Source organism: Chaetodon auriga, chromosome 5 (genome assembly GCF_051107435.1).
Source record: "Chaetodon auriga isolate fChaAug3 chromosome 5, fChaAug3.hap1, whole genome shotgun sequence".
NCBI lineage: Eukaryota > Metazoa > Chordata > Actinopteri > Chaetodontiformes > Chaetodontidae > Chaetodon > Chaetodon auriga.
In genome coordinates, this window is record NC_135078.1 from 27,162,500 (window position 1) to 27,176,915 (window position 14,416).

The 14,416-nt window shown below is 47.3% G+C and overlaps 1 protein-coding gene across 24 annotated transcripts in view; it reads left to right on the forward strand.

The window, feature by feature from the left end:
- Positions 1–14,416, forward strand: part of rimbp2b (RIMS binding protein 2b) — a 76,119-nt gene that overhangs the window by 3,163 nt on the left and 58,540 nt on the right. For all 24 annotated transcript variants that reach the window (XM_076729987.1, XM_076729976.1, XM_076729979.1 and 21 more), the window contains exon 4: positions 8,793–8,930. In XM_076729987.1, the coding sequence (XP_076586102.1) occupies positions 8,793–8,930 (138 nt within the window). The remainder of the gene's footprint in view (positions 1–8,792; positions 8,931–14,416) is intronic.

The following is a 14,416-nucleotide window of genomic DNA, read 5'->3' on the forward strand; positions in this document are numbered from 1 at the left end:
GCAGCAGCTATCTGAGGCACGTTACACGGCTCTGCCCTCCCTGGTGAACCTGCAGCTTTGCATTAGCAGCTGATTTTCTTTAAGCGTTCCATCATCTTTGGTCTTTTCCACTTGACCCTAACTTTAAAAGCACACAGCGACGGCGTTTGACCCGTGCAGCTTTGTCTGCACGTGGGAGGGAAAATACAATAGATGTAGAAATAAAGGATCAGACATTTGAAGGTCATTCATCACATCTGCATTTAAATACAGATTCATGAACACAGTTTCCTTGTCAAAATGATCAGAGGAGTGTAATGCTTGCGGTCATGCTTCTAATCGGGCCGTTCTGTGTTAGTGCTGTGTTAGTTAATTTACTAATGGCCCTGGAGGAGATCTCAGCTGCAGCGCGTAGCAGCCGCCGTTGTAGTGAAAACATCAGGTGTGCTTCCTGCTCATTGTCGGAGCTCAGCGCCTCCCCCTGTAGTGTTTACACACCAGGTAGAGGACATGGGCGGGAACATTTGACATCAGCCGTGTGTGATGTTGCGCTGCCCTGAGTATTAAATAGCCGCTGAGCAATATAAGCTCTCATTTGGGATTGCAGAGAGGGCCCCGCTGGAGGGGGAGGGACGGCTCGAAACAGAGGTTAAGGAGCTGCTGTGGTTGCTAGGCATCCACGCTGAGGAGAGCATATCTGTTTTGTGCCCTGCTCCTCCTCCTCTCTCCTTTTCCCACAACAGAGTGCAGCACCACCGTCAGCCACAGAGGGCAGCCATGCTGCACATGCTGTGCTGCTCCCCTCCACCTCTCTCTATAGTTAAAAAAACCCAGGATGGCCCAAATAATCCCCTTTAATACCCTCCTGCACTTGATTTCCTGATCTGTGATTGGATGGTAATGGTGTTGCTGCTGTTTGTGATAGCCGATTGGTCTGACCCACCATTCACTGAGTGAGGGTTTGTCAGGCTGAGCCTCCGGGGAGCCTCTGTGGCATAATGACCCATGACGAGGCGAGGCTCAGTCCCCGTATCAGCTTGCAAAAAACAGCTGAGGAGCACTGCAACAAAACTGCGAGCAGAGACTGAGGGGGACGCCACAGAACCTCACATGACCTTGCCAGCTTCAATCATTGCTGCTCATCAGCGGCGGTTAGGTGGGCAGGCGCTACGGTGGAGCACGTGGCTGGAGGGGTTTATTGACAGGATTGTCTGTGACTGCTGAGAATAAGACACAGAATGACCAATTCTGATTAAGAAGACGAAAGACATCCTGGAGAGGGAGCGCTGCTCAGTGCTGCACTGCCTCTGCACCCCTGCGTGCCTGAGTCTGTGTGACTAAGCATGTGTGTGTGTGTGTGTGTGTGTGTGTGAGAAAGTGAGAGAGGGAAACGGCGAGAGAAAGGGGGCGTGTTGATGTGTGTGCTCTGCTGCACAGCCACGGTAGTGTGAGCTGAGTGATGCTCGCTGGCCGCCTCTCTCTCCCTCTCTCTCTCCCTGCGCTGCCTGGCTGTGCCTCTTTCTGCCGAGCATTGATGAACCATTTTATGCTACAGAGCTGCCGTAGCCATCGTACCGGTCCTGCTGCTGGCTGCTTTTCCGTCCCTCCATCGCAGTAGGAAACACCTGCCACTGTGTCGGTCCTATAACCGCTGCTGCTAAGGTACTGTACCATCCACTGTCAAGGAGTGTGTGTTTTTCTGAGCCGGGGATTGTTGTGCTGCCTCTGCTGCAGGATGCTTGTGATGCTGCTGCTGCTGCTGGAGGGATGAGATGGGATCATAACATGTCTTGGTGTCCGAGACTCTTGGCAGCTGCGATTAATTGAAATTTGCTCTTCTGCTTATGGCACACATGTAGCCGCCTACCCTCCGTGCATTTCTGAGGAGATGGATCAGCCCGTTTTGAGCTGCTCTGCACAGGAGTGCAGAATATCCAGGTTAGACAGCACTGAGAAGAGCCAGAGGACGTTGCACATCATTTGCATGCAGTAAGGATTCACTGTCATATTGTTATGTTGTCTGAGTTTCTCATCCCAGCTGAAAACATGCTGCAGTGTGTTTTTAATAGAAAACTCCGGTTGGCGGAGCAGCAGCGGCGTGTTTATTGTCTCTGGGTGACATAACATGATTTTTGGGGTTGACGTTGGTTCCAGCTGTCACTGCCATGCATGTCAGAAGGCACTTCTGTGGAGTCTGCATGCGAGGAGATATGCTAGTTTTTAGCTGAGACAAATCATCAGGCTAAATGAAGTTGTATTCATGAAGTGGGGATATATGAATGCTCATTGGTAGACAGCAGTCATCTGGTATTGATCAGAGTGCTTGCATGGATTCTGTCAAGCGTTTGTGCAGATTATCCATCAGTGGTGTTTACCAGTGTACGCTGGCTGTTAAGACAACAGCTGATGCTGTATGACTGGTGTTTTTTCACCGACCAAAAAGGTGTCCTTGAGTGTGTGTGTGTGTGTGTGTGTGCGTATTCTAAATTGATACTGTGTGTTGTGAGGGCGTTAATGGACACGTAAAGCATATAAGTGTTTCTGTATGTTGTGTCATCAGCTACACAGCTCAGTTTGCAGTGAGATGGGCTCCTATAGGTGGCAGTGATGAGGGGCAGAGGGTGGCGGGGGGGGGTGAACAGTGAAAGCTGAACTGTGATGTTCACTGTGCAGAAACATGGCTGTGTTTGTGTGTGTGTGCGTGCAGGTATGGATGCTCCTGCTGCCTCCCAAGGTCACTCATTTGAAGAGCCTCCATAATTAGGGCTGTCAGTCTCTCGATCCACACCTCGAACATGAGAGAGTACTCTGACGACAAACTCCCGTCCACGCTGTAGCTCCTCCTGCCCACCTTGACGAGCGGGCACGGCCATTCATCATTTCACCAGTTATCCCTGAGCTGCCAGCAAGTGACTTTTATCTTCACTATGCACAGGAGACGGGATTCATACTTCCAACCTAAATCTGTTTGCTTGGCAGTGAGTTGATTGCAAGGAAGGAGGTGGGAGGGTGGCGATGGAGGCGATGGTGGCAGGGTGGTTCGAGGAGGGAGGAAGAGGGCTGTTGAGCGTTTTTTAAATCCAGCCCTGGGTCAAATAATATTTGCATAAAATTCATAGTGTTTATTTCCTCCTGCTGGTAGCAGCAAACGGATGGGGTTTACTGCACTGGGAGTTCAGACATTTTGTTTTCAGTCGGAGAAAACTGCCCTGAATGTAAATTAAAAAGCGTCTGCTCGCTGATTTTATACCATAATGCAGCCATCTGGTATTTGCCCATATGTTATCTGAAGCAGACTCGAGCGCGCTGCAGTTTTTGAAGTGAAGTTATATTGGCTGATATTTGTTTTTAGGCTGAAAACAGTTCAAGGTAATTTAAATCTGCAGGAAAGGAACTGTGACCAGTATTTACTGATTGGGACATTTAAACTTGATTTTTTATTTTTTGGCTGCTTTGGGCGAGACCGCTGACATCACATTTTAAGCTAATGTGGTGAGCTTGTTAGCAAACATTTTCTTATTTACACAGCAGACACGCAGCTACATTAGTGTTCATTTGGAGTCCACCTGGCAGATGCAAATCCAGTTTTCAATCTGCTTTTCAGTCTGTTTTTGGTCTCCAGCGGCTCCTGATGGAAATATGTGGCTCTTAGCTGCCAGTAACCAGTTAGTCTGAACCTTTGTCTGTCTGCCGTTGTGCTTGGCAGGTGGTGTACGGTGGAGTTTATTTTCTGGAAACAGCTTCCTGCTGTGTCTGGAAATGAGGCTGATGACTGAGAGTGAAGTGCAGCAGTAAAGTTGTGTGTAGTCTGCCTCTAAAACTCTGAGCTGGAAGGTGTTGAAGTGCTCGGTGGAGGTGAGAGGAGCCGTAGAGTCAGGTGATAATTCTCTGTGGGTTTGTCATCCGTCGCTGATTTAAAATTATTAATTAGCGCAGCTTTAAAGTTGAAAAATAAACTTGTCAGTGCCGTCAGGTGAATAATTAACAGAGAAAGTGATTCTCAATGACCTCACACACGTCTTTGACTTTTCTGTGCTGATGTTTCTTGGAGCTTGTGCACTAATACATGCCAGTATCCGTCCGTGATGAGCTAAAATCATCAGTATGTTGGCTTTGAAGCTGATCTGTTCAGGTCTGTATGAAAATATCGAACACTCTGAGGAGGACGTTGTGCAGCATGTTCTCCAGCAAGCAGCTTCCCTGATATCTGTAGGTCATGTCTTCCAGAGCTTTGGTCCCTCGTTGACAAAGGCTGAAAATAGGGATGAAATATATATTTGTAGGTTTCTGTACCATAGCAGCTGAAATCCCTAAAGAATGCATCAGTGTCTCCTGTCTGTAGCTCATATGCTTTGCTCAGTGGGTGAGCTGCATAGTTCTGGTAGCGTGCAGCTCTGTCTCCAGTGCTGCTCTTGGAGAGGCCGAGGTGAAGGAGTGCTCAGGTGCTGAACATGGCTGCTCAGTGGAGGGTGCAGCAGTGTGAGAGGAGCATGGCTCAGCATGGTACAGAGTGGCGGAAGCTAGGCTGTAGTAACAGCTGGAACACTGCTGCTGCTGGCGCCTGGATGTGGCCTGGATAAAGCACGTGACCCCGCCACAGTGTGAGGCATTAGTGATATGAACAGCAGGGTCCATGGCCGCTGTTACATAACACCATCTTCACTGGGAAATCTCTGTAAAGATGGCTCCGGGAGACTCAGTGACAGCAGAGTGAAAGTGCATTATCATTGTCAGCAACTGCATGGCTTGCTCTGATTGTTGGGCTATCCCGTGCATGACAAAGCACGCGTGTGTCTCTTATGTGTCCTGAGGGGGTTTTCATGTGAGGACAGATTTATGTGGCTCTTTTGTGCTATATAAGCCTCTAGATTAGATCCACTGCACACACACGTTCAGCGTAGTCGTGCACATGTTCTCGTCCATGCATGTGGATCTGCTTGCATGTGTCTTTACACCCGAGTGTTGCATTTTATGTGTGTGTTTGCATACAGCAGATGCTAACGTTGCAGCGCAGCTCCTGCAGCTCAAATGTAATGTAAGTAGATGTTGAGCCAGCTGTCTTCATGTCGGCGGTTTGACTGACTGCTGTGCGTGCTCAGATGGCCGGCGGTGACTGGCTGCTGACTTCAGTGGAGGTCAGTAGAGAGTAGCCGGTAATCACCTCAGGGATCTGACTGCATTCATAATTGATTGTTCCTGGAGTTGATCAGGGCTGTCCACTCAGTCAGAGGGAAAACACTGATCTGGTGTAAACAGCATGAGATTAGATGAGCCCCCAGAAGTTCGTTGTCGTTGCTTGTTCATTAGAAGCTGCAGAGCCTACACTGGTAGTACAGCACTTATGCTAATGCTTTAGCTTCATCAGTGTTACAGTGTTATGGACGGCTCATTGACTGGCTTCATAGGAATTCAGTGCAAGAGAGGAAGTCAGACTCCGAGGGAAAGAAAGCACCTGTCCTGCACATCAACTTGATTTCAGTGTGCACTAACCAGGCTGGACTGAAGCCTCAACACCCAGAGCATCTCTACACATGAAACAGAACTTTTTGGCCTGGCCGTCTGTGTTTGTGGTCAGCTCGGTGAGGCGGACGGCTGTCTGGATCCGTTCTGAAAGGTGGACGATCAGGCCTGAGGGCGGGGGCCGGGGATGATTATGTGGATCTTGCCAAAATCCACAGGGAGTGATGATTATTTGTCAGGATTTGCTTTGTAATAAAAAAGCTTATCTCCACAGGTTCAATCTCGTTCTCTGTCTCTGCCTTTCTGCTGACAGGTTTTGTCTGTTGTGTCCACACTGAACTCATATTTTCTTTAAAAAGCTAAATCCTGATCAGTTATGCGTTCAAAGCCTAATGTGACCCAAACCTGCTAAATTAGATTTTTCCATAAAGGCGGCGCAGAGCGATGTGAACCGTGATTGATTCGATTTATTCAGCTTACAGTTGACAACAGGAGTGGGATCCTCTGATGTCTGGGGGGGTTACTGAACACCATAACCAACGTTCACGTCCTGCATATGGACGCGCTGCACTGTGTGTATTGTCCGCCGTGTTGGAGGTTAATTGCACACTCTTTGATAACATATTATTGGCAGGCAGTGCTACAGACACTCTGTGCCAGTCAGTTCAAGGCACACTTGCTGTTTCTGCAGCACTTTTAATGCTGAGGATGATTAATGGAATGCTAATGTGCTCCAGAGTTAATGCTTTGTGTTTATGTGGGGATGTAATTGATTCTAATGTCCCGATCAAGTGGAATTTCACAGCAGATTACTAGAAAAAAAGGCTGGGCTGTGCAGTGGGTGCTGCAGCACAGTGATTCCTTTTTTTGCAGTGATTCATCTTTGTTAACTGAATGATGGGGCACGTCACATTGTTCAGTGTTATAGGTCTCGGTGAGGTTGGTAAGCCCGCCGTCCAATCCGCTGCCTCCATGTTGGCCCATCATTGAACGGGGCCACAGGGTAATTGCATGAAGAAGCTTTAATAAGGTGGATTGAATTAGCTCTGCCCTGACTAAAATGAATTAAAGAGGCCGTCATGACATACAGATTCCCAAACTGACTCATTATACCCGCTCAGCCAAATATATCAGAATATCGTATTCTCTTCGAGATGCTGACAGTCGAGGACTACAGCCCAACATGAGTTTTCACAAATGCCTGCGTGCTGGAATAACAAACAGTGTCTGATTCTGCTTAATTAGACATGCCTGCGTGGAGCATTCGTCCTAATATAGATGAAAACAGAAAGCTCACCCTCAACTCTGGCAATTATCACAAATAATGAGCTCATACTGTTCTCAGATGTCATTCAATCAGGTCTAATGTGCGTGTCTGAGCGGGCCAGTGGTGCACAGGGATGAAATATGTGGGAAATCTCAGAACTTGAAGTCATAAATAACTTTAAGTGAAACGATTAGTCGAATAATCAAGTCGTCAAACTATTTTGAAAATCAATCAAACGTCCTTTTTGAAAAAAGTTCTGAACGTTAGCTAGTTCTGACTTTACGTTGTGAGGATTTGCTGCTTGTCTCTTATTTATGTTATTTTACATGTAACAGTATTGGATTTTGGACTGTTTATCAGCAGTTTGATCACCTCAGGCTTCAGAAAATTGTGAATTTTCTCCCAAATGTCTGATGTTGCAGAGAGCAGAGGATTAATTGTTTAAACAATCATTTTAGAGAATAATCAGCAGATTGGTAATGAAAATAACCGTCAGTTGCCGCTCTGTGAAGACCTCCATGTGTCATTCTTTGGTGCATTATGTGGACGACTAAACCTGATGGACGCTTTGTCAAACAAGTAGGTGTTTGGACTTATCAAGGAATGATATCACCCCCAGCCAAGGCCATGAATTATTGCACGAGTAGGTAAATAAGTCACCCTGTTTCCAGGGCGAACGGCAGCAGATGTGAGGGAGAGGAGCTCCTGATCGTGGACGAAGGTTAAGGTGGACGGAAGGACTGCGTGGCTTTAGGAGCCGTGCCTTCCGGCAGAGGTACAGGGCAGGACAGAGACAGCCTTTGTCCAGATGTCTGTTTGCGTTAGAGAGGTTACGGCACTGCCTCCCGCCATTAGAAACAAACACTAATTGCCCATTGGCCCCGGGTTGGAGATGTGCAGCTGGGGACATTTGGCTAAAAATAGCTCTGCTTGTTCCCATGAGTGGCGGGCACACAGCACCACAGCATTAGTATTCAGCACTAAAGCATGGCGTGGACAAAAAGGTCATCTTCTGGCCATGACCACAAATGTCAGGGTGGGGTACAAAGCGACACCAGCACGGGGTGGGCGGACTGCGAGCGGCACCTGGGGCTTCGCCCACATTTGGACCGACCTACTGAACCGTCGTCCTCTGTCTGAACACTTGCAGGAAAATGTCACATGGAAGCGAGTGTCATGACATCCTGCGCTTTGTTTGCAGTCCAGCAGCGTCCACGCTTGTTCCATGAAGTCTTTACCTGCATGCGGCGGTGGCCTTCCGTGCTTGAGTCGAGTTACAGCTCTCCCTCTATGACACAAAAGCAGCATCTGGTTCCACCTGACTGGAGCCATGAATAATTTAATAGGGGGCATTATTATTTCCAGCCAGCTCCACTAGCTTGGCAATAACAAGCAGTTTAGGTAGTGCTATCAGCGTCGCCGGCTAAGTGGTTGAACATGGAGAGAGGATGTTATTTTACCTCGTTGGCATCTTATACTTGTGTGGGTTTGTAAGTATCTGGTTGAATGAGTCCTTAAGTGTTGTTTCCATTGATACACCAGATCAACATGTTGCTCGGTTGTTTGCAGATTTCAGAATGTGAGTAAACAGAGACGTGTGAAGCATCCGGGAGCACAGATTAACAAGCCCATCAGGACTTTTCATTTGGTTTTACAGCTGATCCTATAACAACATTCTTTTTTCTATCATGTGATTTTTTTTTATTTTTGGAGTTTCACACCAGTGACTTCACTTTGATCAAAGTTTAGTGGAACGCTGTGCTCACAGCAGCAGGTGGGCAGGTAGTCCAGTTCTTTCTTCTATTGTCAAACAGAACCTGTGAAGATCAATGACGGGAGAACACGCTGTTTGCACTGCGTGAGCGTAGCTGTTAGCTGTTTTCCACTCAGACCACCTGCCGGCTCTGAGAGGACACTCGCCTACACTTAGAGGTAGAGAGCTGGCACATTTCATCAGCAGTGGTGAAGACTTATTTGGAATGAGTTGCACAATCAAGCTGCCATTGTTGAAGTGAGAGCTAATCACTTAACAAAGTGTTTTTATTGCTGCTTTAAATAACTGCAGCTTTTCTGTTTCCCCCCACAGCTGAGAAATGAAGTTCTGCCCTTCCGGCTCCCAGGTGTGCAGCATTTGGACGGCTTTTGTCTTGTAGAGGACAACAGCGGAGCTCTCAGACTCAGCCCGGAGACCCTGAGTCACCAAAGGCAAAAGCAGAAGTTACTGGTGAGTTCTCCGTGTGCGACAGCGAGATAAAGGCTTGTTGATGCTGGACTGGGCATGGACCATTAGGGCCGATTGAAGACCGCCGTGGAGGCATTTGCTCTGGGCGGTCGTCTGGCTCTCATGTCCCTCTCCCTGCTTTGGATTGTGAACTTGTGAACCATGAGTTATTTTTCCCCCAGTTGTTGGTTTAGTTTTGAAATGAGCCGTGCACGGTTCTGCTCGTGCTCATCGTGCTCAATCGTCGCTGGGATTAATTGGGGTCAAAGTGGCAGTTTTGTCTGTATTTCATGACCAGTGAGCGTGTCAGGGGGAACTCAGGAGACGAGAACTCTGCGCCGAGGTCGGTGCATTCACCTCATCCCTGTCCGAGGAGGAGGCCAAGCCTTCAGGCAGTTGTTGCCAACTTAGCACGCTTTTGAGTTGAGTTTCCTCCATCAGCATGAGGTCATTTGAACCCTTTTCTTTACTGTCAGTGACGCGAGGCGGCTAACGTTTTGGGTCTGTAGCGTCAGTTCTGTGTTGGCGGTTGTGAAGACAGTTTCCTCTTTGTACAGAAAGTGAGGATGTTGATGGGAACTGTACATGTATATACAAAAATAGAAAATATAAATAAGTGGCTGCACGTCAAGGCTGGATTAGCATCAATGCAAAACAGACAACTGGTCCCCAGAGGCCCCAAGTCCCTGAGTGACCTCAGTGAAAATGCTGTTTTAATACGTTTAGCTGGAGTTATTTTTACAGGGGGGATATACTTAAATACATCTGAGTGTGATCACATGACCACAAACTAACTTCAGGAGGGCGGGGGTGGGTGACCCACATCTGATTGTGCCCCAGGGCCCCCGACTGGTTTAATCCGGCCCTGCTGCTCATCCGAAATAGCAAGTCAGTTGTTCCAAAAAATATACGGATGCAACAAAGTAAGAAAGGAAAGCTTGGTCTTCATGATGACGCCATGCATGTCGGTGTCACCACAGAGCAGATAAATCCATCCGTGGGGCCAAAGGCTTCATCCTCTCACCGCTCAGATGACGTCTGAATATCCACCGAAGAGCTCAGTGTTTTCTAACCTTCAGGTTGAAGTACTGCTCCACCTGCTCAGTGTCATTTCCTCTGGACTGAGGGGACCCAGTAGCCATGTTGTTGAAAACACCGTGGACAGTAAACAGCAGGTTTCCAGAGCGAAGCTGTAGGTTTGTCTTCCTCGGGCTTCCTCCAGGCTGCGATCTCACAGCGGAGGCTGCTTGTAATTCCCCCGGCTTCCCCTGACGTCTGTGGTTCAATATGAATGAGCTGCATCGATTAGACCTCAGTGTGGTGCCTGCGCAGAGGGGATGAGGCGTGCATGTGCGTGCATGCGTGTGCATGTGCGTGCGCGTGCTGGCTTCCTGTCCCGTGTCTCCTCAGCACTCTCCAGACTGTTTTTTTCACAGAGGCGACGTTCTGGGTGACATCTTTTGGCTGAAACTGAAGCTTTGTTGTTAGCACTTTCTTCTCGTGTGTTAATGAACAGTTACTGACGTTCTTACTGCAGAGATCTGAAGAGGGATACATGCTGTCGACAGGAACGGAAACATAAGATGTTAACAAAGGTGTCGTCTGTGTCACCTTTCCCTGGTTTTGGTTTGGATTTATTGGAGAAAGTCACTGAAGCACATGATATTCCCACGGCTTTCACAGCCCTCAGAGCTCCATGTCTGGCACGCTGAGAGCATGGCCTTCTTGTGTTGAAGTCCGCCAGCTGTAGTCTATAGGGGTGCGAGGTTAGCACTGCTGACTGCGATTGTTTGCATAATGAGGGTGGTGTGAACTTTATTTTTAAACTCTCCGCCTGCTTGTGACAGGGCTACTTGGTAATTAGCTTGTCAACATTCCTTAAGGGATCGCCTGCCATTTCAGCCGTGTGCAGCAGCCTTTCCAAAGCAACCAAATGTGAATAATAACATAGTTTTCAACAACGGGCGGTAAATAAATTTGTTAATCTGTCAGACTCTCTAAAGATTTTCCACCAAAGGAGGTTTTAATTGCGTCTGCCTGCACATACGATACATGTGAGATATGGACTTTATGGTATCACCTTAATGAAGGCAGCTGTTGCATCCATTCAAACCTAATTCACTCTATCTTCTGGTAATTATAACATCCTTGAAAGGGGTCTGGTCACACAAAAGCTCTTCCCTCATACCTACCTGTGGCGGTTGCTGGGAAACGAGTGTTTTTGAAGTCACCCTCTTATGTCATTAAGATGGTGTTTTGCATCGCTCAACGGAGAAATGGACTGGGAGGAACAAGGGTGTGGGTGTGGTGGAGGTGGCGTTTTTAGCCCCCTCGAGTGGAAAAACAGCCGATTATGGATCCTGAAAAGTTGGCGCAGCATCAGTAATTACTAATAGTGAACAGTCCTACGTAAGACTGAGCGCAGTGGTAATGAAAAACTGACGGAGCATGAGGCGCCTCTTCGGCGAGCTTAATTAGCCTGCAGCTCTGTTATCTCATGATGGAGATGCAATCAACAAAGCGCAGACGCACCCCGGTGAAGGTATCTTCCTCGTGTACACAGCTGTCTGCAGCCATTTCATCTCTCCTCCTTATGCGCCGTGTGTGTTTTCCTCTGAGCGATCTTGATAAAAGTGACTTTTTTTTACTTTGCCCCATAGATTTTGTACCTTTTTTCACCTTTGTTGCTTGTTCCCTTTCATGCATGCAGATTTGTGCTGAAGAGGGTGTTTCACAGATTCTGAGTTATGGTTGTTATTGTGCAAAAGTTGACATTTATGTAACGTTTTCCTCTGTTATGGGACTTTTTAGTCTGTGACTGCAGGAGTTTTTGAGATCAAGCAAAGTGGCAGAAGAGAGAAGCAGTTCTGTCTTCAGTCACTTTCCTGCCTATAAATTATGCATCTGCAGTCGCAGTCACAGGAATTTAATTAAAGTTTTAGCTTTTTAAACACATTTCGACATAACATACAGCGCTCCACACTTGGAGCATTAAGCTGTTCACACTGTGCTGATTAATCTGCATTTAAACAAACAGAACAGCTTGTGCATGTCGTAGAAGGTGTGTTTTATTGTGCTTCTGTGTTGGTGACAGCCGAGGCTGGAGGGCGTCACCTGTCACCTGTCCGTCCGTCCCATCCTTGTGAACATGATATCTGAGGGAATTTCATCAATTTTTGCACAAACGTTCATTTGGACTCGAGCCTGAACTGATTAGATTTAGATGGTCAGAGGTCAAAATCACTTTGACCCCATAAACACATTTTTGATCATAAATCAAGAATTTATACTTTGGTATGACAAAATTTATCTCAAGTGTCTCAGAGGATAACATGATGAAGTGATGACATTTTATATCCCAAAGGTCAAAGGTCAGCTGCACTGTGACATCGTCATGTTGTGCAGAAACTCTTTTCTGGCCGTTATTCAGCAGCGTCACTCAGGAACTGAAGGCAGACTGTCACCATATTTCACATGTGCTCAGATCCTGAATTGGTGACTCTGATTCAAACTGTGCTGATTGTTCAGATCTTCTGAGCTGTCGGGTTGAACGTCCGTGATTTACGGTCTGTAGCTCCTCTGCAGCAACATCCACGTTTGAAGCATTTCAGCTGATTGGTTGAGCTGATGTTGATCTTCAGGTGATGAAGCTCTGGAGAAACAGTCTCTAATCACACACGTCAGTATAGTGAGAACTTCCATTTCACTGAAAGCTGCACAGACATGCATGTAAACTGCGACTTGGCTTGTTGGTGGAAATCGGAGTAATAGGCAGTAAATCTAGTTGCTCATGAATTTTCATTAGCAAGAGAAAGAAAGTTTCATTTCTGCTTTGAAAAGTTTCACAGTCTTGCTTTAAATTCTCTTGGAAAACAGGAATGGCTGCAGAGCGGGGATGTTTTTCCACCTGATAAGTCTGTCCTCGTCCATGTCTCCCTGCTGCTCTGCTGCAGGGGTAAACTTGTGAGGAAAACTGGCAGGCTTTCCAGGATGTCAAAAAATAAAACCGGCGCATCTGTCAAAGAGCGGTCGAAGTGAGGGCTGAGCATTTTTCAGCACGGAGCGTTTGATAGATGTGAGGTGCATGAACAGATGTGCTGTTTAAAGTGGAGAAGATTTACTGATTTACTGCAGTAATGTGATGTCTGACGTTTTGGCAAGGAGTTACGCAATGCAATTCTCTCTCTGTGGTTGTTCTTCCCGTGCTCTGATTGGCCCACCTGCACGCTGAAAGCTGAGGATGTGACCCACAACCCATCTGTCTCTCAGAGTGTCTCATTGCTGCAGCTGGGATGGCTGAGACTTTCTCCTCGGTTAACTCCTGCCCTCATAACTATGCATGGCTGGGAGAAGGCCCACAGTCAAGCCTGCAGGTTCACTCGGGCTGCGCTCAGTCGGATGGTCAAGTGACTCATCAGGCCGACGCGCATCCGAGCGCTGATCATAAATATGCATCACGCAGATTGGAAAAATCACACTCACCTCGCAGTACGGATATCATAGATGGTGGTGACCCATTGTGTTCCTTTAAACAAACACCTAAAAATATTCCCTGGTGTCAGCTTCATGTCACCATCGACGCCAGATTATCACTTATTCATATTCAGAAAACATAAGCAGCTGAGAATCAGCGAGTCGGCAGCGTGAGCCGCTGAGGCTCCGTCTGCACATTTAATGACACTTTGAAGGCTTCGCTGTGAACAGCTGATGCTGCCCAAACACTTTGTTCCCGTTTTTCAACTTGTGCCACATAATGCTGAATCGTCTTTCTGGCTTCCTGAGCGTGGCGCGCAGGCTGAAGGCTCCGTGTGGTGGGGCGGGATGCTGCACGAGGCAAACAGGCGTAGATGTATGGTTTTGTCATTTCCCCCTGTTGAGTGAGGATTTTCTGTGTGTGTTTGTGCATGTATTGATGTGGGAGGCCCCCGCGCTGAGGGCCAACCACATGTTTACATCACTTGTAATGAAATTAGAGCCGCGTGGCGCCCACACTACAGGCCTCCACTGATCCTCTAATTCAATTACCCCCCTTATTAACGCTCAGATGCTGCTGGCTGACCCAGGACCACACTCTGCTTTTGCTGCACACCATTCGCTCAGCAGCCCTTTCTGCTCCTCCAGCGGACTGAGCCGTGATCAGTCATTGTCTTACTGACGCAGAGGAGTCATCCAGGTTTCTCCTCCATGTCAGCGTGTTTGGTATCTTTGTCTCTGATGGGACATGTAGCTTAAACATGTCTTAAATTTATGCAGCATGTGTGAGACTCCACTGTGACATCTATTCTTGGCAGATCTGCAGTGATTATTTCTAACATCAGCTGAGTTAATGATCGCATATACTGTAAGACGTCAAAAACCAGGAGCTACCAAGATGCTGAAAAATGCAGACTTGTTTCAATATGTATAAGATAAAATGAGACAATGCTTTATTAATACCACAGAGGGGAAATTTGCAGTCTTACATCAACAAAGAGGATAGTTCAACAGTA